The sequence below is a fragment of the Symphodus melops genome, assembly GCF_947650265.1.
Source record: "Symphodus melops genome assembly, chromosome: 18".
Taxonomy (NCBI): domain Eukaryota; kingdom Metazoa; phylum Chordata; class Actinopteri; order Labriformes; family Labridae; genus Symphodus; species Symphodus melops.
This window is the reverse complement of record NC_136708.1, coordinates 17,115,932-17,140,703: the sequence shown is the minus strand read 5'-3', so window position 1 is coordinate 17,140,703 and position 24,772 is coordinate 17,115,932. Positions and strand designations below refer to the sequence as shown.

At 37.9% G+C, this 24,772-nt stretch overlaps 4 protein-coding genes and 1 long non-coding RNA gene across 5 annotated transcripts; 2 read left to right on the top strand and 3 right to left on the bottom strand.

The window, feature by feature from the left end:
* Positions 1 to 7: 7 nt before the first annotated feature.
* Positions 8 to 4,272, bottom strand: psmd4a (proteasome 26S subunit ubiquitin receptor, non-ATPase 4a). Its single transcript, XM_079368348.1, has 10 exons — positions 4,165 to 4,272; positions 3,449 to 3,589; positions 3,206 to 3,320; positions 2,980 to 3,066; positions 2,448 to 2,516; positions 2,109 to 2,324; positions 1,220 to 1,328; positions 997 to 1,128; positions 814 to 866; positions 8 to 528 (listed from the first exon to the last, which is right to left on the bottom strand). The coding sequence occupies exons 1-10, from the start codon at positions 4,188 to 4,190 to the stop codon at positions 358 to 360; spliced, it is 1,119 nt and encodes a 372-aa protein (XP_079224474.1). The 5' UTR covers positions 4,191 to 4,272; the 3' UTR covers positions 8 to 357.
* On the top strand, positions 544 to 910 carry LOC306839584. Its single transcript, XR_013781220.1, has 2 exons — positions 544 to 639; positions 748 to 910. It is a non-coding gene; the product is annotated as an uncharacterized lncRNA (long non-coding RNA).
* Positions 4,273 to 4,541: 269 nt separating the features above from the next.
* pip5k1aa (phosphatidylinositol-4-phosphate 5-kinase, type I, alpha, a) lies at positions 4,542 to 15,701 on the bottom strand. The gene is made up of 16 exons (XM_079368346.1): positions 15,528 to 15,701; positions 14,988 to 15,152; positions 13,116 to 13,150; positions 12,807 to 12,893; positions 12,467 to 12,597; positions 12,206 to 12,323; positions 11,864 to 12,016; positions 11,186 to 11,485; positions 10,883 to 11,091; positions 10,691 to 10,774; positions 10,132 to 10,180; positions 9,959 to 10,043; positions 8,981 to 9,148; positions 8,605 to 8,827; positions 8,081 to 8,168; positions 4,542 to 7,988 (listed from the first exon to the last, which is right to left on the bottom strand). Exons 2-16 carry the CDS (start codon positions 15,034 to 15,036, stop codon positions 7,983 to 7,985), a joined length of 1,785 nt encoding a protein of 594 aa, XP_079224472.1. The 5' UTR covers positions 15,037 to 15,152; positions 15,528 to 15,701; the 3' UTR covers positions 4,542 to 7,982.
* A 184-nt stretch (positions 15,702 to 15,885) lies between these two features.
* ecm1a (extracellular matrix protein 1a) lies at positions 15,886 to 18,429 on the bottom strand. The gene is made up of 3 exons (XM_079368349.1): positions 18,275 to 18,429; positions 17,930 to 18,186; positions 15,886 to 17,253 (listed from the first exon to the last, which is right to left on the bottom strand). The coding sequence occupies exons 1-3, from the start codon at positions 18,345 to 18,347 to the stop codon at positions 17,050 to 17,052; spliced, it is 534 nt and encodes a 177-aa protein (XP_079224475.1). The 5' UTR covers positions 18,348 to 18,429; the 3' UTR covers positions 15,886 to 17,049.
* A 2,639-nt stretch (positions 18,430 to 21,068) lies between these two features.
* LOC306839769 (uncharacterized protein) lies at positions 21,069 to 23,431 on the top strand. Its single transcript, XM_079368653.1, has 5 exons — positions 21,069 to 21,228; positions 21,359 to 21,671; positions 22,908 to 22,962; positions 23,067 to 23,178; positions 23,265 to 23,431. The coding sequence occupies exons 2-5, from the start codon at positions 21,375 to 21,377 to the stop codon at positions 23,344 to 23,346; spliced, it is 546 nt and encodes a 181-aa protein (XP_079224779.1). The 5' UTR covers positions 21,069 to 21,228; positions 21,359 to 21,374; the 3' UTR covers positions 23,347 to 23,431.
* Positions 23,432 to 24,772: the final 1,341 nt, after the last annotated feature.

Sequence of the window (24,772 nt, the reverse complement as noted above, 5' to 3'; positions counted from 1 at the left end):
AGACAGCTTATTTATACACAGTTTTTATTGCAAAAAAACACAAAGACATGACAGGTGTGTGGCCTACTGTTTAGTTTAGGAGCCTGTCATCAAAAATCTTTTTCTCCTTTGTTTGTTCATCAGCAATTACACCATTATAGAGAAAATGTGGGGCTATATTTTAAAGAGAATATCAATAAATGTTACTTGGCATTCAGAGTTTACACTAAATAATCATTAAGTTGGTGCTTTTATCTGACAGAAAACAATATTAAATGTCACTGTGGTGTTTCGTGCTTGGACCGTCTTCTTGTATATTTAAGTAATCCTGCGTTTGTCTGCAATTGTTCAAGTGGATATTTGAAGCCAATTTGCTTCTCATTTCTTCTTCTCTTCGTCCTTTTTGCCTTCTGGCTTGTTTCCTGTCTGGGAGGCCAGGGAGCCCATGGCGTTGCGGATGGCCTCGTTGTTTGGGTCGACGCCGGGCAGGTTCTCCAAGACGCTCTGAAGAAACTCTGGGTCTTGCATCACATCATAATCATCCTCCTCCTGACAGATTATAAGAGGGACACAATTGATGAGGATTGATTGGTCTTTGTCATTTAAAAATGCTTTGTTATTACAATCAGCAGTAAAAACATTACAAATACTGTTTGGCTTGTACACACAATAAAAGCATATTATGTCATTCCTAACCAGACACTGCCAATGCAAAAAGTGAACCAGTCTTTTACTTCACCCCCTCTTTATGTTTTGAGAATACATTAGGGACAGTAGAGCCCCATTTAAAGAGTGCTATACAGTGTTGTTTAAACACCTTGAATGCTTACTGACCTTGGCTGAATCTGCTGTATCCATGGGAGCTCCTGTGTCCATTTCTCCATACTCTGTTTACAAAACAAAAGGAGACAGGAAAATAAAGAAAACAAAATTTAAGCTATTATGTCAGTAATTCCAGCAAATATAAGTGTGATAATTAGTGATAACAGCTATAAATGATAAAACAATGGATCTCACCTCCTCCAGCAAGCGACATCTGCATGGCATAAGCTATCTGCTCCTCCTCTGTCATGCTGCTGAAGTCAGGAAGCACTGCTGCGCCGCTCTCAGGCTGGGACACCGACATCTTCAACAAGGCCTCCTCTGACTCTGTGCAGAAATCAAGCCGAATTTGGAATGTATAATCCTAATATATCATATTAAGTGCATTCTCTTTAGTGAAAGCAACAACTTCATTTACCGTCAGCGCTGGGTGTGGGCATGCCAGCATCAGCGACTGAGGCAGCAGCAGCTCTACGAGCTTCCTCCTCCTGCCTCTGTCGCTGCTCCTCCATCGATACACGCAGGGCCTAAAAAACACAAACCGAGACTTTAGAGAGAAATTAAAAATAAAAAGACAAATAAAGGGGCCAAGCAGTTCGGTCAAACCCTAAGTACGGAGGCTGTCGTCCTCCAAGCAGGCTGCCTGGGTTAAAATCCGATCTTTTCTGCATGTCATTTCACACCCTCTCCTAATTTCTTACTTATTCAGTGTCCTATCAAATAAAGGAAAAAGCCTCTAATAAATCCTAAAAACAAAGGCCCAATAATAACCCTGAAATCTCGGTCTTTAATCCTTGACTATCAACAAAGCACTTTTTGCTGTTGACCAAATTGACCAAAATGTGGGTACATGATGGGAGGGAAGAAGCCTAATCCGAGAATAAAAACATACTCCATAACATAAAGCTAAAATCCATGCTGCCTCACATTTTTGGAATAGGCAACATGAAGTTTTTTTAAGGAGGCCTGTTGAATATTAATGTCTTCATCAATGAGATTACAATACAAATAAATTACTGTTTTTTTTTTTTTAATATTACACGATCCAGCATCACATCGGCTTTCTACGTAAGGATTCATGGAACCTTTTGAACCTCATACTGGTTCCAAAGAATTATCCAGTTAAACATGTTGCGTAAACAGCACCACATGTATTAGTGTAAACACAGACACTTTTTAAAAAACATTAATACTGTTATTATAAAAAAAAAAATGTTTATGTTAGATGCTTCACTACACGTATGTTGTATCATAGACAACATTTGTGATCAGTGCTTTCATGGAAAGCTCATCTATATAACTCTTACCAGGGCAAGCTCTGGATCAGCACTGGGATCAACACCGAACTCAAAGTCACTAGCTCCAAGACCCATCATAGAGCCTCCTTCACCAGCCAGGATGGGAGAGGAGAGCAGCGCGTCAGCCAGACTGGGCCCCGGAGGGACTGTGACCAGGTGGGAGCCAGTCCCCTCTTTCCCATTTAGAGTGTTTATAAATGAAGTTAGCTTCTCTGTGTTCACCTCCTGAAAAAAATGGAAAAATAAATAAATAAAATAAAAAGTTGGTTCAAATCAAGAGAACACAATAATAATACTCCAAAAGATTCTGCATTAAGGCAAAACAATTTTTTAAAGAAAACTTCTCACCTCCTCTCCAAAGTTAATAATGTCCACATTCACTTTCTCTTTTTTCAAACGCTTTGCCAACTTAACAAGCTGCGTAAAAAAAGACAAAAGGGCATAAACAAATAAAGTGGTTAAAATAAAGTTGTTTTAAACTGCGGACATATAAACATAAATTACTTTTACCTCGTTTCTGAGGTTCTTTAACCGTTTAGACGTCTCAACTAAATAGCACTTATTTTTAGGTTATGTTCATTTCTTTATACAAGAATGAGTCTATGTTTAATTGCACAGGTTTAGTTTTTAATTTCTTTACTCTTAGTCATATGGCAGGGGGGCTTCTAAGTCTTGTTTTGGGTATAATATATACGTAAGGGAAGGGAGACAGCGTTTTTTTTGTTGCTGTTTATTGTACTTAATGTCTTGTATGCTGCTACAGGATACCTTGAATTTCCCTTGCTATCAATAAAGCATCCATCCATTGTAATTAACGTGTATCTACTTTTGGGATTGTCCAAAAAAAAAAAAAAAAGGGAGTACACAACTTCAAACTTACATCTTTTTCATTATCTTCCACAGGACTCCCGACAAAAGCAATGATCCTCATCTTGTGGTTCTTGCCTTGTCTGTGTTTTAGGGCCAGCTATCCAGAACAAACAAAAGACAACACAAACATTACATTAACTTAAAACCTGCTGCTCAGGAGGGTAAAACCATTGATTTACACATTTACAAGTTCTTGTTAGGTAGAGCCCTTCTGTAAAGTTTCAAAGTGTGCGTACATGAGCCACTCTGATGCCTGTGCAGAAGCAAATCTTTCCTTTGGGCTGGACGGCGTGGAGTTTGGACAGTATGCGGCCAGAATCTGGAGTCAGTGTGGTCAGCACCTCGCAGTTACTGCAAAATAACATGAAGACAAACATCCACAATGAACCATCATCAACAGCTATGACAAACAAATCTCCTTGGTGGTGCTATAAACTCTGTAAATGTTTTTAAACAGAGAGAGAGGGGGGTGGTGTTACTTTGCCATTGTGATGAGGCCCACGTTGTTTTCAGGGTTGCTTCTTGTTTTAGAGTGGCATACGATGTTGACAGCATCTTGTTGAGCCTGTAGCCTTGTTGGTAGAAAATCTCCATTCCTCATGTATTCACTGTTGTCCACACTGAGAGGCGGAAATATTAAAACACTTAGCTGTCCAGCTAACATCAGCTGACATGTCACATATCAAACAAACCCCAGCAGCAAAATAACAAAGATGTCACGTTACTACGACGTCTCAGATCGCATTCACAGACCAACAACATCCTGAAAAGTCTGATTTAATTACACAGTAAGTCGTGAATAAGTGTTGAACAGCTGGGGTTAAAATATTAAAACAACATTAGCATGGATGCTAAGATTAGCAAGTGTTTGGTCGCGAGATGAAACAACCAAATCAACAAGGTTGTCAGCCGTTTATTTTATTACAAGGCATCAGATCACCAGAAACAACATTAAGAAATACGGTCAAGCGTGCAAAAAGCAAAATCAGTACTTTATTTTAGAGCAGAAATGTGAGCTAACTACTGCTACAATGACTCAGCCTGGTTGACGTTACGTTAGCAAGCTACCCGTAAAAAGGTAAATTATGATCACATTTACAAAGTCTACCTTTAGTAAAAATAAATGTTTAACCTCTTTGTGTGAATTGCTGCACGAACAATAACAACAATTAACTTCACTTAGAGGAGTACTTACCAAACCATAGTACTTTCAAGCCCCATTTTGAAAAACTTCTTGTTGCTCTCTGTAGCAATCTAACAAGCTCAGATGTGATTGGACAACAATTAAACAAAGAGAAATCTGATTGGCCAAGTGAACTTTAACCCACTGACTGAAAAACCGAAAGTGGTAGAAAAGAGTAAAATACTTTTAATAAAAAAAATAAATATAGCATAATAAATAGACTAAAATCTCTAATAACTTCTACTTGCAAGACTTTTTCCACTTTATGAACTCTAGTAATCCTGTAGTAAACCACTGCATATATACTTCTTCTAATCAGTTTGATTGATCCTATGTAGCTTTATATCAGTGCATCTTATTGATGCAAAAAATTATAATAAAATACAATATTTTCATAACCCACGTTTATTGGTTTGCACGTTTCAAAGGAGAAGCACACCAATAAATACAAAGGGATACCTTATTACCATCAGTAAAAATATCCAAAGGTTGATAATTCAATATTGTGCTACACTGTGCTTTGCATCTACACTGCATAATGCAATATAAACAAAATCTATCTGTCTTTTTTATCCAATAGGCACAAGTGTAAAGAAAACAACATATTCCAAACAGAGCAACAAAGAGAGGAAAAATGTAAAATACATCTTCGATGAAAAGGCATTGTTATGATTCTTGTATACAAATGTGCACACATTAATTGATATAATTTAAAAGGTAAGAGAAGATCGAGTAAAGTACACAGGGCGATAATAGAATCATTGCAAAGAACAAAAGAAAGGCACATTTCAAATCAACTTTTATAAACCTTTTGGAAACCAGACTTTTACTTACAGTTATAAATACTATAAATACATACAACTATGTACATGTTTGGTTCATAAGCTGTGTGTGTGTATGTTGGTAATAATTTGGAGGAATTTCACTTTCAATATTGGAATAGTTTGATTTCACATTGAACATAATAAAATTATTTCCCAATGAAAATATTTATCAAAATGCTAAAATTAGGGGGCAACACTAAGCCAGCAGTTAGGTTGCCCCCCATGTACAAAGGAAATGGTCCTCCAAGCATGCTGCCAGGGGTTCAAGTTCAACACGTGGCCCCTTTCCGGCATATCATTCCCCAATCTCTCGCCCTTATTTTCTACTCTCAAAATAAAAGGCATAAAGGCTCAAAAATAAACCTTAAAATTAGCCTTGTTAATTTAATCTAATAAGTCATTCTTACTTATTGCACAGTCATTTCGTCAAATATGGAGTACACAAAGAATTTTATTGCATAGCTGAAATAATTTCAGATCATTTTTTTTGCACTTTTAAACAAAATAGAACTTCTAACATTTTTTTGTTGTTGCATATTCCAATGTTGAACAATTGAACATATTGTGACTCGATCAAAATATCCAATTATAAACAGTGTACACTAATTTTGAATGCCAAAACCAACTGCATTTGAACAACTCCTACTATATCTATCAGTTTGAGATCAAAAAATTATTATATACACCAGGTGGCCATCACCATGTTCAGCTAGTGAGATATGTATACATTATGAGAATATAACAAATTATACAAATAATGACTGACATATAAAAAGTAGGAACAGGAATCTTAACAATCAACAACCAAAACATGATGAATCAGTTTCATCACTCGAAGGCTCTATATGTGATTGACATAAGAAAAGAAAAGGTAATAGAAGAAAAAAAAAATGCAGTACCAGCCCAGTTTTGTTGTGTTGAAATCTTTAGCAGCAAAGTCAAATATTCCTCTCACTTACAATTTTCTTTATACAAAAAGAGTTTGCCTCTCTGGACAAGAAGAAAAATGCTTCGGTTACAACCCTATTTTCTCCAAAGCAGCCTGTTCTTTCTATGCCTTTCCAATAGAGATGGGACCGATAACTGAAGTAATTTTGCAGATTCTGAAGTAATTTACAGATTGGATATCGGACTGAAGACGCCAATCCATGTCCCTGATTAAGAAGTTGGGCACTTAAAGCATTCTCAACTCGCGCAGTCTCACTTTGAAGACGTTCAGACTGAACCTCAAAAAGTGTCCACAAATCGTCTCAATGACGAGATCGAACAGCTCCTTCCAAGAGACCAAAACAGATCACATAGAAACGAACTGTACAGTTCTTACACTTGAGATAAACATTTAAATTTGAAAACCTTACAGTTGTTGCTGCTTTACTATGCTGTTTTACTACGGCTTTGTGTAGCTTTACTCATCAACACCAACAACAACAATAACACTATTAGTGATGATAATAAATCGGTATCGGTTCATACAGTATGTATCTGATCGGAACTAAAAAAATATGGTTTGATGTTACAAATGACAAATGTAATACTACTAAGGCTTCCTAACACACACACACGCAAAAACACCACAGTGCTAACATTCACAGTCCCAACACGCTTCGGATGTAAAATGGCCAATAGGTTAATAAAGGTAAAGCCGTTACTTTGAATCCGTCTATTCTCAAGTCTAAACTGCTGCTACTTTCTTTCTGACCAAGGCTGCAGTGTTTAGTGTACGCACATGTGAATTCTAGGAAATAGAACATTTTATTTACAACAGATATTACCCAACAATTATCTACAGTGTGCTCTTATGGAGACATCTTTACAGTTTTTGTGGGAAATCTGCTTAATAATACAAATATTAATGCTAAGCTATATCGCCAACAATTAACATGTTAATGAAAAACAGTGATTGTACCATGTTTGTAATATTGTCATTTGGAGCTCTTTGCTACATGACACTTTAATGTAATGTTGTGTAATAGTTAATAAAGACCCTGTAAGCACACATTACTACATTTCCTCCGCACACTATGTTGGTCAGGGTTTGCTCTGCTGGAGAACAACACGGTTCACTTAAGACTTAACAGTCCAACACACTCGTCCTGCTTCATGAGACACACCTCTGGGTCCCCGTTTTTTCACTGTTCTGTCCACAAACGTCTTCGTAATAGATCCTTGATAGACTGATTTGAAATTCTACAGTGTGTAAGTTAAAAAAAAAAAAAAACTTTCTAAACCTCTATCTCTAAAATGACCCTTCGACCTTAAAATGGAAGGTGAAAGCATGACTGTCGTTCAGGTTGTTTAGGTCCAACAACACCTGGTTAAAGAGAATCAATGCTTTTTTTGCATTCAGAATAAGTTTGAAAAAGGTCTATTAACCCTTTATGAATAAAGGAATATCTTTCAAAATATATCCTTTTATTTTAACCTGTATCCCCAATACAAGTAAAATGGCTTTGTGTTAAAGCACTTTAGTAGCAGATTTGGCAGAAACTCTAAACATTGGGGCCTATGTTTGGTGAATAAGACCTTAACAGAGTCGAACAGAACATGTAAAGAGGTGCTACAGCAATTTTGTGCTCATGAAACAGAAAAAAAAAAAGGAAAAAAAAATAAGACAATACATTTTGAACAACTAGACTTGTGAAAAGAACTGTTGTTCAGGAAGAAGGCAAACGTCCTCACATCGAGCGCATCAGTGCCAAGAACAATCTTTGGTTGTGCGCCCTAGCGTTCCTCTGAGATGAGTAATAGTGTTCGATAATCACGCAGCATTAATGTACCCACGATTACTAGTGTCAGAACATAACCACACACAAGTCCATATTTGGAATCAAAGTGCAAAAATAACAACAAGAACAAAAAATAAAACAGCATCCCACTTGGTCATTCTGCTACACAGATTTTCATTCGTGGTACCTCAAATCACACCAGGGGGGCGGGGGCTGTAACATTTGATCCATGCTCATAAGTTATATTCCATTAGTTTGGTTCCATAATTCTTGACCATGTCTACACCTGCCAAGCAAAAGAAATACACCTGGTTAAAAAAAACAAAAACAAGCAAAAGTGCCAAAGAAAAGGCTGAGAGAAACATTCTTTCTACTTACTGAGCATTTGCCTGCATTAGGAACAATGTCGCTGAGAGAGATCACATCCACAGAACCAATACTGTCCTCAAGACTCCCAACCTGAGAGCTGCAGACAAAACCAGGCGCAGAGTAAGACAGCTGAGCCCTCAAACGACATTAAACCTCACAATCTGAACTGTTAGTATTTACAAACATGTACGGACGACTGTACAACTGCAGGACTTAAAAAAAAAAAAGCAACTTATTCAAATTGACCACGGCAACTTCTTCAGCAATTAAACATTTTCATTAACATAATAAAAATTTCGATACTTGGCGGCCACGTCTGGCAGCATTTTATGTGAAGTGGTAAGCTGTATTATTTTTGTTGTGATTACAGTTCTGTTGTTCACATTAGAAACAAAAGAATCCCTTGTTGGGTGATAATTCTGGAATATGTAAGAAAATACAATTAAAGAAACAGGTTGCAAACTATTTCAATATATACACTGTTAATATCTCTTATGTCAAAAAAAGGATCTTCATGTATTTCTTTCTCTTACCTCTTGGGGGTGCTGTGCTCCTGGGCTTTGTTCAACATGCTGTTTAAATCCACTCCTGTCGACCGGCTGCTGTTCTGAGAGCGAGGCGAGGGCTGACACGAGGGAGCAAATTCAGAGTTTTCCAAAGATGAGGAGAAGGAGTTTGTGGTTTCAGAGGTGTTGCCAACACCTTCGCTTGGCAGTGAGGTGTTTGGGAGGAGGTCAGGACGACCTAACTGCATGCCTGTGAGGAAAGGAGGAACCACGTTTAAGACGGTGTTGTGAAAGAAACACTTTGCATGCTGGTACATGCATGAGGCCTGAATCTCTGTCTGTATCAGCAAACAAGAGACGTTTTCAGCACACTGAAACATGAAATCCGTTTTCCAGGTCTTACCATTGTCTCCTTCAGTATCTTCTTTGGTGTCGGAGCTGAGTTGATGTTGGAGGAACGCCTGTTGGCTGTTTGTGCTCGTTTGTGTCGACAGAGAAGGCCCCGAGCCGGCTGACTTCCTCAGAGGACCCTGGGTCAATGCACGACGCTTCTTTGACGGGGAGTTCTTCACTAAATACAAGAGGAAGGGTGTAAAATGAAAGTCCGACATGCTGATATTTAGTGACATCTGAAAATAAAAACCTTCCCTGGTTGAACTGAGATAATACCCTGAACTCTGCTACCTACCAAATAATCAGCCGTGACTTACACAATAACATTTTAAGCAACAGCCTCAGTTGCAAAAAAAAACCCCACAGACACCTTTGTGTTGATGTAAACCCTTAACTTGTGGTTATAACAGTTTTTTGCACAGTTTGTAATACAATGGAAAATCTTATTAAAGTACCTCCTGGAGTGCCCCACGTTAGCCATTTATTTATATCAAAAAAAAAATTTATATCTATTTTTTTATATCTAATTCAGTAAAATGTAACTGAATAAAACTTAACAATAACCCCAGAAACACAAATAAAAAACAATATTCAAAACACTCGACTGAACACTTTCTATTTAACCTTTACTGAACTAAAGATGGATCTCTTTGATGAAGATGGAAAGAAGAGTAGATAAACAGAGTAATGATCTGCTCCTGATGTGAAATTGAAGTTGCTGAACTCATATTTACATTTCAAAACGTTAAAGACAATAATACTTTTTTCTTTGGGGGCAACATGCCATGAGTTCCCAAACTTTCAAAGTGTCATGACAGGGAGTGAAAGTAGCTCATCCCATCGCCTCAGGCAGGCCTGGCCAAGAAAATACCTAAAGAGTGTTAGCCTCGCCCTCACACACGGAGAGAACTTCCCTTCACTGTGATCTGCGTAGCTTTGCCTGATGTTTAGTGTTTATTCACACACACAAACTATTTGAAAAACTCACCAGAGAGCTTCCTGAAGACGGTGTTGCACATGAACTTCTGGAAGCGCTCTGCATAGAAACTTGGTCTGTGCACTGACACAGTGTCCTAAACAAAGGGGAAGAGGGACAGGGGTTATAACTGTATCCTTTATCATTTAAAACACAATGAACTGAAATCACAAGGAGTACCTTACCCCATCATGAACCAGCGCTTTCCACGAGTGTTCAAGCTTCTTTACTAATCTGAGGAACACACACATTAAAAAGTGAACTGTTTAAAGGAGTTAAAGAAACAACATGACATGTTTACAGCAGAAACATTTAACTGCAATGATCATCTTTAAAGTTTGACATTCTGGCTTTTTATAAAAAGAGATGGTGCTTAGCTTTGGATCATGCTCAGCACTTCATATTATCAGCGTCATGCAGGTGTATGATGCAGTCTTTATAACTGGGCCAGCTTCCACCATAACCTCCTTTATATCTGCTTTCTTTCCTGGTTTATTTAACAAAGAAATATTGATGCATGTTGACTGTACAGATTTAGCTCTTTAGTCTACTCTTGGAAGATTTCCCTCCCAAGATTCTTGGAGCAATCCTTAAAGGAGCACAACTTTTTCTGGAAATACTACATCCCAAGCTTTTTCTAAGAACAAGGGTTTCATTGACAAGGTCAAGACGCCGACTCTGTAGACATAGTGTCACAGTCACTGACTGAATGAGCAGCAAATGCACACACACATAACCATTTACCTGTAGGACTGCAGAATGTCAATAATACCGATATACACCAGCAGCCTCTCGCCTTTTGCATTTCGTGCTGGAATTCCTCCAGTTCTGTACAAAAAAAACAAAAACAAAAAAATGCTTTTTATTGCTCCATTCTTTAAAGTAGAAACTTTGTGAGAAAGTTACCTCACAGGCCACAGAAACATTGTCACTCACTGGTCCTCTGTACCCGTTGATCCCATGCCTCCTGCCTCAGCCTGGATGGCCTCGATGGCCGTACTGTACAGGGACTTCTGGCCTTGAGGTCTCCTTTGGTCTGCGGCTGCGACCCCTGCCTCTTCACTGGCCTGCTCTAGACAAGCCTGGTCTAAATTGTGGATTCCAACCAAAAGGCTGTAATCCATGATTTTAAAACTTTGCAACAGCTGAATGGAAATAAAGATTTTAAAAAAGAAGAGAAGTGAGACCAGAGAAAACAACTGAAAAAGAAAAATGCTGATATATTTGCACAGTTTTTACCAGGCAGTCTCTCTGGATTGTCTTGCACACCGCACTGTACTTGTCCCCTTCCATTAACAGCCCCTCTTGCATGTCCTGCATGAAATCCAGGTCTTTGTACGTGGGCACGGCCTTATCTTTCTCTTTAGCCGAGGCCCGTCGCTTGTAGGTTGAGCCCTTAAGATCATACTTGAGGTGCATACGCACAGTGCTTGGGAGCAGATTGTTCATGACTACAATACGAATGTTCTTTCCCGCAGCTTGGACACAGTAGAGTCCGTAAAACTTAGGTAGTAAGGTCCGCCTGTTCTGGTTCAGGTTCTGAAGGAGAGCAGAGAAGGAGGAGGAACAAAAGTTAAATATTGAACTGAAATATAGCGGACAAAATTGAGTGATGTAACTGAAAAACAGACATAAAATAATGTAAAAATAAATAAATAAATAAAGAGTATTAGCCCACACTAATGATGCCTTGAATAACATGGAGCACACTTTATGGCGGTATTTAATTGCAAAAACATCAAATTAGTTTTAAATTTTAATTATGCAGCGATGCTCAAACAAATGCATATTTTAAATGTGTATCTAATCTTTGAAAAGAGAGACTTTTCTTACATGGGCAATGAATATATTAAGAGGAATTGATTGTTAACATAATGCATTTTCTGCAGAGACCGTCCTGCACTCAACAAATCTCACCATAAAGTAACCAGGAAGTAGTTTCTGCAGAAATTCGGCCTCTTTGTGCTGCACCGTCTTAATGATGAACTCATCATCAATGGAGAGGTAGAAGATAGATCCACTGGCTCCAGAGTTCGACAGCTCAATCAAGGCTTCGTTACACAGAGAGTACTGAAACCAGAACAGAGCACAGAGGTCAGAAAAACAATCAACACAGATCGAGAGGTTAAAAGCAGTCAGCTTCTCCTGCAACGTGTGAACGCTTTCATTCTTTGCAGTTCCCCATTCATAAGTTTCCCTTCACACTTCACACCACGTCCATGTTCTGCAGAATTCAAGATGCTGAGTGAGCAAGAATACCATGTAATCATCAGGCCGGATGCCAAACAGCTCCCTGAAGTAGCGAAAGGCGATGGGCGCGTACGTCTTGAACCTGAAGTCTCCATAGTGGTGAGCAGGTGTTAAGTTACTGCCCTCACTGACGATGAAAAAAGACGAGGGGATTACTTACAGCACACAACACGTAGGTTAGCACAGTGCGGACAAAGCATCCTGATTCAGGAAATAAAGCACTCATTTTCATCAACAACAAATCCTTACTTCATTATTCAAAAGACTCACCTTGGGAAGAAGATACTTTCCACGACTTCAAAGTCCTGCAGCAGCACGTCTCGTTCAGGTTTCTGGCTCAAGCTGCCAATAGTGTGCGTGATGCCTAACTGGATCGCACCTTTCAGGGCTGACGATGTCGTCTGGAAGAAAGAGTATCAAATGCAGTCTGAGTTTGGTAGATTACTTATTTATTGTCACATGCTGGACTGGCTGTTGATGTCTGCACCTGTTTTTAAAATCAACAGGCTGTAAAATAACGGGGATTAATAGCGGATAACAGATCAAGAAAATAGCTGTTAGTTGCATTTTGAATTTGCATGCATGTCACTCACGACAGCTTTTCTCCTACCTTCTTGTAAGTAGTCTCACCAGTTGGATCAATTCCACGATGGCCGATGGTTTTCTTCATGTTGGGAGACATTGTTGTGCTCGGCCCCTGTCGGTGGAAATGTAGTGAGAGGGAGAATCACAAAGTGCACGGAAAAGGAATTGCAAGTGTGTAGCAACATGTGTTTGCTAATAAAGAGGAAGGAATAAGAGTTTGTGTCAGCTAAATACTGGTGAATTCCTCATCAAAAATGCAATGGTGTGCGTCCTAAAGTGAGAAAGAAAAGCTGGGTTGCACATTTCCTTCGAAATAAATTCTCTTCTTTCTTACCTCCGGGGAAGCATTTTTCCTAACCCCACTCGAAGCTGGAGTGAGAAAACAAAACAAAAAAACAAAGAGGTTTGTATTGGAGGAAAACAAGAGGAACAGATGTGAGTTAATTCAAGAAGTTCAATTTTAACACTGGATGCATGAATTTCATGAGACAACGATGAGCCTGAGGCAGCTTCTACCACTCCCTAAAACAAAGTGTGCAGCTCAGCTTTAAAACAAACATGCAGACGCACCTCGATCATTACCTCTGAGAGAAGAGAGTCGCCTCCACAACTGACTCTGCAGGTCTTTGTGGGCAGTGGGAGGAATTAGATAAGTATGCTATTACTATTAAAGAGAGTTCAGACAGGGCCAATGAATGTCTCCATATAAAGAAAGCTGTATTTCATGAAGCCTGAAGTCTACACTGGACCTTACAAGAGATTCTTAGAAAGATAATGTTTATCAAGAAACAGCAGATTATCTGGGAACATGTTGACGTTCATTTTCAAGAGCTGAATGGAAATGAATAAACCACAAGTACCACAAGACCAGAGATTCAAACTGAATTTGATGTAAGAATACAAAAGAACATTTTCAGCCACCTTCACCTAATTCACATTTCAAAGTAAGCGCATAAGTTATAAATGAGGGAAAAGCTTGGTTAATTCTGAGGTTGTAACTCCGATTATTTCATCGTGACGCCTTCAAAACAAAGACAGCGTCTGACACTGAAGGTTTGGAGCTTGAAAATATCGAGCTGAAAAACATCAGTTGTGATTTGAGAAATGAAGGTTTCAGAACTCCGAGAACTTGAGATAAAACTAAGGACTAAAAGACGGAACATCTGCTCACTGGTTGGACCAATTTATGCAACCAAAGGTTGTAACAAACTAACACACTTACAGTACTTGCCTTTTAAAATGTTTAAGTTAAACGGCCACATTTGTCAAAGATTATTTGCCCGTCTCTTCTACTTATCATCAATACTTGTCCTTTTTTTTGTTTTCTCTTTTGGGCATGTCTTCCAATAAGAGGAGAATCAATGATAGAACACCTCACAGTCGAACTCCACAAAGGATTTTCTGGCTCGGCCTACCTTCCAACAAGGTGTCATCTCTTTCTCTCTGTTAACTGTTTCATAACTGTTTAATGCTTTTAGCAAGAAAAATGTGTTCTGTGAGAAAGATCCAAGATTATGCTCTCACTGTTTTACGTTGAACCCTGACTAACACTGACTAACACTGACTAACACTGCTGAAAGGTATTAGATAAGTATTATTAAACATCTGAACAACTAACAACTCCCTGTCTAAAAATGTAAATATGCTGTCGTAATGTTGTTCATACTTGGCCTGGAACCCCTCAGGACTGAATACAAGCACGGGTCACTCCCAGTTGGATTGAGGCTAAATGTAAACATGGTGAGGATGAACTCTGAAAGCTGTGTTAAAAATGGTTTTAGAAATGGTTTGTTTTCTATCTTCTTCTTTAGTTTTCGATTATGTCTTTCTTTTCCATTCAGTTATGTTGTGTTTTATGTCACTGTTTTATGTCATGTGAAAATATAAACTGTGAGAAGAATAAAAAGAGATGAACTGATGTGTAAGATCATTCAGTGTTCACAAACAGCAACACTGAAGACCACTGGAGGATGACATTTCACACATTGAATTATTATTAAAGCACGAATACGAATGTTTCTATTTACCGCTTAAGTAAATAAAACAACACACAGTGTCTCCAACTAGCTGCTGACATGCCAAGACATGTACGACTTCAGGATCCAAATGTCAATATCTCTATCAACTCAACTACCAACGTTGTTCAAACAGGAGTGAAATAAAATATCAGGTGTGAAAATATAGCAACAATATAATAACTACTTACAGGCAGAGGGGGCCTGCAGCCCTGGAGGTTCCTCTGCTGCTGTGGCCATTCAGAACTGAACTCAGACTTTCTTGTGGTGTAAACAAATATCAGATCCTGAATTCAGTGCTGGAGCTCAAACGCTGTCAGCTCTCTCTGTGTGAGCACATGAAGTCGATGGGATGCCTTTAAACACAAAAGGTATCAGTAAAAATGTGGAAAGGTTGCAACAAAGCAGCACAGATGACTTCATGCTACAAATATTGACAGCAGCCACGTCGACTGATCTGAAAAACACTGAGGGTGTTCGTTTCACAGCAACAAGCAGGTTTATTATCTGTTGTTTAGTGTAAAATTAATTAATTGTGATTCAAGTTTATAGTCGTATATGTTAGAATAGGCATACATGATACGCTGCCGACATGCTTGAATTGCGAGAGTTAAGGAAACAGAAGCGAGAATGCTAACTAGCCGCTAACTCTGTTTAAACTTTTCTAACTTTTTTCACGTTGCTATGTCCGGTAATAAACAAACAATAAATCAAACAAACTGTGGACTCACTTTGAAGGCGTTTGTGGATGATTTTTAGCCGTATGGGAAGGAAGAAAACAGACTTCCCCCCCTCTTCTTAAGGCACTGTTTTCCCTAAAACTAGTGAACAAGGAAGCAGTGCGGAAGCAGCAATTTTGTGTTCAGACCATAGAACTCTATGGCAAGAACAGAGCTTCCGAAGGAATGCTTTTCAAAATAAAATGAAATATATATCAGCCAAAATATTGAAATAAAAGCAATTAAAGCATCCACTGTTATGAGTCCATTTCATAGAAGTGTGTCCCCATTATTTTCTTTACTGTATTGTATAACATGAACACATTCAATATTGTATTATAGTAAAAAATAAAGAAACATGTTGACACGATTATACATAAGAGCTACTTTCTGTCCTTTATTTGCCTTGGGTAGTTTTTATATTCAAAAACATTGGGTTCATCATAGGTTTGTGTTTAAATGTAGGCAGTGACCTTTGAAATTCAGTGATGGTAAGTATGTAAATAAGAAGTTGCAATCCCCTTGAATTGTACCAAAGTTGCATTTCAAAGCTACAAAGAGTTTTTTGAGACTCTATCCTTTTATTTTCAGACGTGTTAAAGGGCAAACAAAACATTTGTCTAGTTCAGTGCAAAGCCATCTTTCAAGATATTTATATTTGTATGGAAGTTTTTTTTTCTAATTAAGATTGTTGTACTTTTATTTTGAAGCCATGCAGGCAAAAACGTTTGTCCTTATTTTTTGTTGCTGTGGTCTGGATCACGTGACCATCCCAGTTCAATCACAGGCGTGTACCTGGTATATAAAGTCTGTTTTCGTACTAGTCCGTACGGAATAAAATGTGTAGGTTGAACCAGCTATAAATAGAACATTTCAATTAATCAACACGACACGTTTACTCTTTATAAAAGTTTTCTCAATTATCACTGATGTGTGACTGTCCCACCACCAGTCATAGAGGCCAACAGTGACCCCTGGTGGATACCTGTGTTATAAGTTGTTTGAATGTTTTTATTACACACCTTTAAGACAAAAAACAAAAGCTCACACTTTTTTTTACACTATTAAAAACAACAAAATGTGTTACCAACTTGTAAAATGGCATGTCATTTTCCAAAAAAAAAAGAAAATTTGGAAAATTTGATGTTTTTTTTCATCCTTTATTTGTCAAACTAAGAATTCTACATCAGAAACTATGAAAGTACTCAGGCCAAAAGGATTTTCAAATATAACAGTTAACACATGCAACTTAATAATTTTGTTTCCCCCCAATTGTCTAGGAAGGAACTAAAACAGACTAAAAATAATGTTATCTTAATGCTGCATAAAGACAACAAACATGTCCTGCTCTAAACACCTGTAATCTGTGAGGACATTTAGTTATATGATAAACTCAGCATTTATTTTTCTTTTTGTCTACATCTGAGCATATTAAGCCAATCTTATTCTAAAATGTTATACAAAAATCTTAGTTTTACCACTGTATACTTTAACTCATATGATGTCTACATTAAAACGCACCCTCTTTTAACCTTTAGCAAGCAGTTGCATTGAAAGTGAATCCTGGCTGGGGAGGGACTAGAGGTGCAGTGTACTCTGGTGTGGGGCTGTAGTCTGGGTTGGGGGACTTGCTGTCAAAGCACGTCCAGCGTGCATCTCCTTTGTTCTTACAGCACACATACGCACGAGTCTTAGTCGAGTATTCCTCCACACAGAACTCAGACAGGGCCTGTTTCCACTGTAAGAGAAGAGAGAGGGGCTACTTAGTTTCAAATATTTCATATCTTTTTCACGTTAGATCAAGTGTCAGAGGAAAGGATATTGCATCTTTGTTAATGTTTATTATTTTGATCACACTATTAGATCTCGCCGTTCAATCTATTTAAGTGCAGTAAACTACTTTAACACAAATTACAGAGAAATTAGAAAGTAAGTTGTATTCTACTCTGCCTGTCGTTTACAGGTTCAATATAAATACACATATAAAAGAAAAGATAAACAAGGGTAAGTAAGTTCATCAGAACAAATACAGTTTTTAGAGGAGCAAACTGAAAGACAAAAAAAGCAAAACCCCTCCCAAAAAAATGATCGGCCTACTAGCAGTTTTTGTATTTGTGCTTTGTGTAGCACATTAAAAAAGTGTGTTTTTATGAACTGTCCCAGCAGTTGTTAAACTATTGGGTGAGATTGTATGAAGAAACGATAGTAGGCTATTCTTGTACCTGTTTAGTATTATATTTTCGATTATGATTGATCTAAAAACTGCTCCATTAATCTTGCACAGTACAGTTTTCTCACCTTTATTGTCAAATGTGTTATTGTTAATTAATAATAGATCCATAAAGGATTCTTTGTCTGAATCTCTGTTTTCGTTGTTCTCCCTAAAAAACTCAGAATCACATGCAGAGACTCACAGCCTGAGTGGTGCAGCAGAGGATCTGGCTGCTCTGCTGGTCTTCCTCTCCATTGCAGCATAAACTGTACCAAGACTCCAGATTGTTGATGGCTTTTCCACGGCGACGGAAATGGCTGGCACCGGAGCCTGAGAAGAAGCTGGCTGGGTATCTGGGACGACCCTGACCCTGATGGCAGATGGCAGTGAGGTTCTCCGAGGTAGGACGAGCAGGTGGGAAGGGGACGTCAGGCTCATCGAGACAGTTTATTTGGGACTCTATGGAAATAGAAAACCAAGCAACACAAAGTTAACAGCTATGCAATTTTCTTTGTTGAAAAGGTTATCAGAATCTATAAGAAATTACCTCCCACATCTGGACCATAAAGAGTCAGAATTACAATTATCCAGAATCCCGTGAGGCTTCCCATTGAAATCATTGCTGCGTTCTCTCCAATAAACTGGTATTTTTTCAGTGAGAGCAACCAGCTTTTATGTATGAGGGGATGGAGTCTATGGGCACGGCATGCCTGGAAGTTGGGGAGGAAGGAATGAGGGCAAAGGAAGTCGGAAAAGGGGGAGTGGGTGGATGGCACAATGTGGGAGCTGTTAACATTAAAACAAAATGACTTTGGACTTAAGTGAAACGCTGCTGATGTGTGCAACTTACACAACAATGTCTTCCCTGAGCTCATTTGTAACGAACGCCGTTCTTATAGTTCTGCTTCAAACCCACAATGATACAGGTTCTGATAGGCCAGGTGTGATCAATCACATTGATGATAGAGCCTTTGTTTTTAAAATATCCAGCCATGACATGTTGGATGAACAATAGCAGCCCCCCTGATGCTCTGATGATTTCCTCTGGCAGCTAAACTGTCAGAACTGTTTACTTTCACATGAAGTTTTTAAATGTCAAATAAATAAATGTAAAATTCATAACTCTAACACACTGAATTTTACGTTATTTTGCGTTGCTGAAAATATCTTTGCACTGAAGAGAGAATAACTTCAAATAAAGAATTTTTAAGGTACAAAAAATAAACTGATGTCCACCTGATTTTTGAGCTACATGTCAAAACTTAATATAGGATTAAGTGGAAATTAATATTCAAAACAGTGAAGTTTGTTTTGCTAACTGGAAAGTGTGGGAGGATCATGACCAGGAATGACACGTTCCTGAAAACAGTCTTTTCCCAAACTCATTCTTACACCACTTTTGTTTTCAGAAACTGTCTGAGTGAGCTGTCTGTTATCAAAGGATGGTCATCGCCTTCTCGGCTGCTATGAGAAGTATATGTAATAAATAAATATTATTTCTGTTTTTGATTGTTTCTGGGATGGCCAGTTGAGGGACCGCTGGTAGATGGAGGTTACATAGTCTGTCAAGTGAATCAAAAATCTGTCTCCAAATGTTTTCTAACAGAGGACATTTCCAAAATATACAAACACAGTCTGCAGATTCTTCTCCATAATTCCTCCAACACAAACTTCATTTGACTGGGGTCTATTTTTGAAAGGATGTAAGGTTTTCTGAAAAATATGTACATTAAAGTTGTTTTCCAGTTAAATGCTTGATAGTGCTTTATATAGTCTGGAAACAGGTCTCTGTAGTTGTTTTGTTTCTTGAATTTTGAACAGGCATTGTTGAATTAGGGAGCTGCCTTTCTGAAGCTTGGTCCAGTTAGGGTGTGTTAGAAGAAAACGTCTTATCTGAAGATCCGATCATGGTAGATTAGAGTCATAGTTGTTGAAACATAATGTTGCTATATCCCTGGGCAGAAGTTCATTAGACCTCCCTCCATGCTATAAGAGTAGTTTTTATGAAAACTAGAAAGAAATCAATATTGAAAACTGTGAGCTTTGTTTGTGTGGATAAAGTGTGGGACGATCATGACATGGAATGACATGTTCATGAAAACAGTCTTACACCACCTTTGTTTTCAGAAACTGAGTGAGCTGTCTGTTATCTAAGGATGGTTTCAACTCCCCAGCAAAACTGCTGAACATCTTGTATTATGTTGTTATCTACAAAAACAGTTTTGATTTGCTCCATGAGAGAGGAATGAAGGATGCACTTTACTCAAACTTTTAGTCCTGTCTGTCTGCATTTTGCTCTCTGCAATGTGCTGTTACAGGGTGTTTCCTCATTTGTAAGTGTGGCTGCTCGTTGTTTGTGTAAAATTCTGTAAATTGTGCTGCTGCCCATCTTGGCTAGGTAACTTTTGAAAAAATATTTTGAAAAATCTCAATGAGTTTCTTTCTTGGTTAAATAAAGGTTACATAAAAAATAAAATCAACTTCAGTCACTTTAACAAAATGAATTATTTGATAGTATAATTTGATTTCTCTATTTTATTTCACATTTTTTCAGGGTGTGACCTCAGATATAATCATTGACTTTACTTAATCATTTCATTTGCAACTTTAGGGAAGTTCTTGAAACCTGTTATGTAAATATAGATGGTTCCCTTATTGGCAGTTTTGCTGCAACCAACATTATTATCTCAACATATTTTTGCCTCTGTTGATTTAAATAATCAGTCAGGATGGTGCTAAGGGAAGCCATCATTGTCTTGGTTTGTAAATGCTTGGTTGCAAAACAGTTTGGAAGCATACCAGAACAATATCACTCCTGTCCTTAAGATACTTGTGACTCTTGTTCCTCAGTCCAGGCTTAGCCTTACAGCTTCTAACACACAGACACACAATGAGCAAATATAAATGAATAAAGCTTATAAAAACTTTTTCACTTCAGTCATTTTGACTTAAAAGAGCTGAAAATGCCTTGGCATTGCAACACCGTGCAGCCACATTGTCTTGCACAGTGAAGTTAGACCGGTCAGACCAGAAATGCCAAAGATCCTGATACATGTGGGCAGGGCTGCGACTATGAGTTGTAAGCAGAGCAGTGGTGGCAAAGCAAAGCAATCAAACTGAAAGCATTCCTTTCTTTTATTATATTATTTAAGAAAGATAAATCAGAAAATTCTAAATGAGCATTTTGTGTCTGTTGTAAACTGGTGCTCACTGCTCATTTGTATTGTATTTTTTTTTCTGAGTAATCTGTGTTTATATTGGAAACTTCCACAAAAAAACATTTCATTCCCTTATATTTTGGCCTGAGTCTTGCTGTGCTCTTCACCACATAAATATGTAAATTCAGCAACTACACTCTTCAAAAAATAAGCTGCTCGACCTGTTTGCGTAATGAAACCCAGGCAGACTTTGATCCCTGCGGGTAGAGAGTAAACGACACACGTCAGATAAAAAGGTGAACAGAGGGAAGCAGAAACTAAAGTTGAAGTTGTTACGAAAAAGGTACAAAGATGTTTTTTTTATGACACTGTTAACATAAGAGCTTGACTGTATACCCATTTAATCATGTTGACTGCTATTATTATCGTCAACCTCTCTTTCTTTCGGCTTTTCTTCTTCTTTTTCTTCACAGCCTCCAAACAGCATCCATGCGGTTTCATTGGATTGTTGCCATTTTGTTGTCCCTGGTGTCCATGGGTGTCCTGTTGGTTGTAATGGGCCAATACCAAGAGATGAACAACATGACTGGGGTGGAGAAAAATCTAAAAATGGACATACAGAGAGTTGGAAATCATTATGTAAATGAAGACTTCATTAAAGTGACAATGGAGAGTGAGCTGACTAAGAGGAGCAAAGTGCTGGAGGATCTGAAGATTGAAGTGGCCAAACTCAAGCCAGAGTTGGAGAGGAAGAAAACAGAAATTGCCACCTGTGAAGCAGAGAAGGTGAAGATTTTCTTTTTTTACACACCCAAAAATGAAACTGCAATCCAATGTGTGAGCTACCTTTTCTGTCTTCGCTTTATGCCTTATAATGACAATAGTGAGGAATATTTTTTAAAGGGGGGGGGGGGGGGGTTATTGGCAACTGAAGAAAGTAAAAAGTTGGAGGAAAGAGTTTGGCATGAATTGCAGCAAAGGGAACAGGTCAGATTTCAACCCACGGCTGCTGTGATCAGGACTATTATCAAGTGCTGTGCAACATCACCACTCAGCAATCAGCTTCCCATAACCTCTGACTATTTTGACCATTTTTGGCTCTGATTCGGGCACCGAATGGTGCTGTGATGCCCTTTAAAAAAAATGTTATTAGTATAATATTATGAATATTAAAGCTGAGAAAGGAGTTTTTGTGAGCACATAAAGTTTATGAAGGGATTGTCCTCTTATGGAAAAGAAACAAGTACATTAATTTAACTCTTGTGGAATGTATCAACTTTGCAAGCTAACTCCTGCATGCACTCATTTCTCTCCTTGGCACCTGTCTTATGAAATGGATGTGTGAAGTACTTTTTCAACATGTTAAGTTATGCCTAACAGTACTAACTTTATAAACTTTATTTCTACTCCTCCATATTATATTATATGATATGATGTATTTCAGAGAACCCCTGTACCTCTCTCTGTTCAGATTACACCATTGTTTTCTTATCCTTTAGAAAAGTGACTCCTCTTTAAAAAAGTCTACCTAATATTGGCTTCTTGTCACATTACAGATGCCTATGGGTTGTTCAAGGTCCACAGAAAAAGAAAAAAAAAACCCTGACAACCCTTCAAATTGATTTTGTTACCGAGCAGAGGGCAGACTCCTATGATTTCCCAACTACTGAACTACAGCTTGTTAATTCATGTATGCATCAGTTCCTACAATCCATTGATGAAATAACGCATATTGGCACAGGGAATATTTTCTTCAGAAAGATTACTTCTACCTCTGGTGTTTTCAGTGAACTGTGCTGATAAAGATGTAAGTTTATTACAGGATTTTGACTTATTAGGGAGAACATTACTTTGGTTAATTGAGAGTTCTTTCAACAGCCCTTAGAGGGTAAAATCCCCTCCTGTCAGGCACTGCTGTCTAGTTTTACAGGTTGGACATCACAATAAGGGGTAAAGACTAACAGATATTCAATGCTTCTGTCACATGAGAACCAGCTGACTGACTATCCTCTATTGTCACAGAACACAAAAACGGATGACTTCACCAGCACTGAGAAGGAAAAAAACGAGACTGCTGGTAAACTTGAACACATAATTGATAAATGTCTGCTGCTGCTGCCATCATGTGGTGTTGCACAAGAATGAATGTTTAGATCTGAGTCTTTTCTCCTCTTTTCTAAGCGTCCTTAAATGCAGAGTCTAATGCCTGGAATCAGGAGATAAGTATATTGAAAGAACAGCTGACCGGATACAGCGCAATATGTGATCATGTGAAGAACAACACACTGGCTTTGTAAGTCAAAACAGACGCTTCTAATAGCAAAAAATCCAATTATAAAGTACAAAGTGGAATAATAATTGCATGATTGTGTTTTCTAGGAAACTGTGTGGCCCTAAATTCAATGGAACGACGATGAATACAATCTCCATGATCCAAATCGAAACTACACCCATAAGTTAATATTTATTCTAAGAGCCAGATTGATTCTGATGTTTGGGTTATTTTTGGGATTGTGTGATGTTTGAAATGTAACTGCTGTGCTAAAATGTAAATAAAACATTGTTTTATGCAAAATATTGCCAGTTGGTGGTGATTTGTTCATGGGCTGTCTTTTTTAATGTCAGATCATTCATCATTTCAGACATGTGGGGAGCTTATTTCTATACTTTTTTCCCTGCTTTTGTGAGACAGAGTAAAACACAAATGGAAGGCATATAGCACAACTTTACAATGATAAGCTTGAAACAGGACTTTGGATTGACATAGTTCTTGTCTTGGATCACTCTAGGCTCACAAGTCCCCTTGTTTTATCGGGTCTTGTCATAAAATATGCAAATGCTCTCATAACATGACTTTGCAATGCAAAAACTGTAGGCTTGCTTCCTGTTACCATAGGCTGAAATCAGGCGAGTAGTTTGTCAATAGTTTACACAACTTTCAGTGGGAGGATGCCTTTCCTTTATTGTAAAGTGTATTGAAAATAAGGAAGTGATACCTCATCCAATAATTAGTTAATGTAATGTAAAGAAAGTTTAATAGTAACACACAACATTTGTTAATTAAACTTGTTGATACTTGATGAATGATGATTTCACTCATTTTTAATGTATCTCCTCGTTTACACCACATTTCAGCCAAAAAACTTCATGATGTTCGTAAGAGCTCCTAGATAAAATGTTTAGTTTCTTTTATAAATTCCCTGTTTTCTGATCTACTTGATATGAGGAAACTCTAAACTTAATTGCACACTTTAAGGGTGACCTGATAACTGTGACTGTGCCTTCTCAAATGTGCCTGTTAAGATCGCCTAGCCATTGTTGCGAATGCGAACATGACTCTTGCCACTTGTAAGTAAATGGCGGACAAGGGGAAATGTGATCCACTTCAGGGGTCTACATAATGAAGATTGACCTGGTCACTGACAGGAAGGTATCAGGAGAGAACACATGTTGTGGGCAGCAGTGAACAGATTTACAAACTGTAGGATTAAATATCTAACTACAGATGCATGCATGAGGTAAACATTAAGGTGTAAAAAAAATAACAACATAACTTTGAATCTGACTGTATCTTAGTTACATCTTTTTCATTAACAAGAAAAAACGTTTGTAATAGCCTACCCACAAATCTGTATTGTAACAGAATTGTGTTTATCCAACTCCAAAAGAGTTATCCATCTGTTTTAACTTTTAAAAAAAGTTAATAAGATTGATTATACATTATTACCTTACAAGAGGATAAACTTACAACATTTTCACGTTATGAACAAATAAAATAAGTCCCTTTTTATGCCATTTTCTGTTTTATTTGTAGATTTCATAGACTAACCTGGTTGTTAGAGTTACCAGGCGGAATAGGTCATACATTTTCAGCCTATTAAGGAGAC

Bases quoted from the DNA above. Each gene is read 5' to 3' on its own strand.
- psmd4a (XM_079368348.1), bottom strand. From the start codon at position 4,190: ATGGGGCTTGAAAGTACTATGGTTTG. The intron at 2,325-2,447 runs GTGAGAAGTTTT...CATTTTTTTCAG, and splicing joins TTATTAACTTTGGAGAGGAG to GAGGTGAACACAGAGAAGCT. The intron at 867-996 runs GTGAGATCCATT...TTTTGTAAACAG, and splicing joins GATGTCGCTTGCTGGAGGAG to AGTATGGAGAAATGGACACA.
- pip5k1aa (XM_079368346.1), bottom strand. From the start codon at position 15,036: ATGGCCACAGCAGCAGAGGAACCTCCAGGGCTGCAGGCCCCCTCTGCC. The intron at 12,324-12,466 runs GTGAGTCTTTTG...TTTCATCGTCAG, and splicing joins GAAAGTATCTTCTTCCCAAG to TGAGGGCAGTAACTTAACAC. The intron at 12,017-12,205 runs GTATTCTTGCTC...TTCTGGTTTCAG, and splicing joins TCCGGCCTGATGATTACATG to TACTCTCTGTGTAACGAAGC.
- ecm1a (XM_079368349.1), bottom strand. From the start codon at position 18,347: ATGATTTCAATGGGAAGCCTCACGGGATTCTGGATAATTGTAATTCTG. The intron at 18,187-18,274 runs GTAATTTCTTAT...CTATTTCCATAG, and splicing joins TTATGGTCCAGATGTGGGAG to AGTCCCAAATAAACTGTCTC. The intron at 17,254-17,929 runs GTGAGTCTCTGC...CTTCTCTTACAG, and splicing joins TCTGCTGCACCACTCAGGCT to TGGAAACAGGCCCTGTCTGA.
- LOC306839769 (XM_079368653.1), top strand. From the start codon at position 21,375: ATGCGGTTTCATTGGATTGTTGCCATTTTGTTGTCCCTGGTGTCCATG. The intron at 21,672-22,907 runs GTGAAGATTTTC...CTATTGTCACAG, and splicing joins CCACCTGTGAAGCAGAGAAG to AACACAAAAACGGATGACTT. The intron at 22,963-23,066 runs GTAAACTTGAAC...CTCTTTTCTAAG, and splicing joins GGAAAAAAACGAGACTGCTG to CGTCCTTAAATGCAGAGTCT.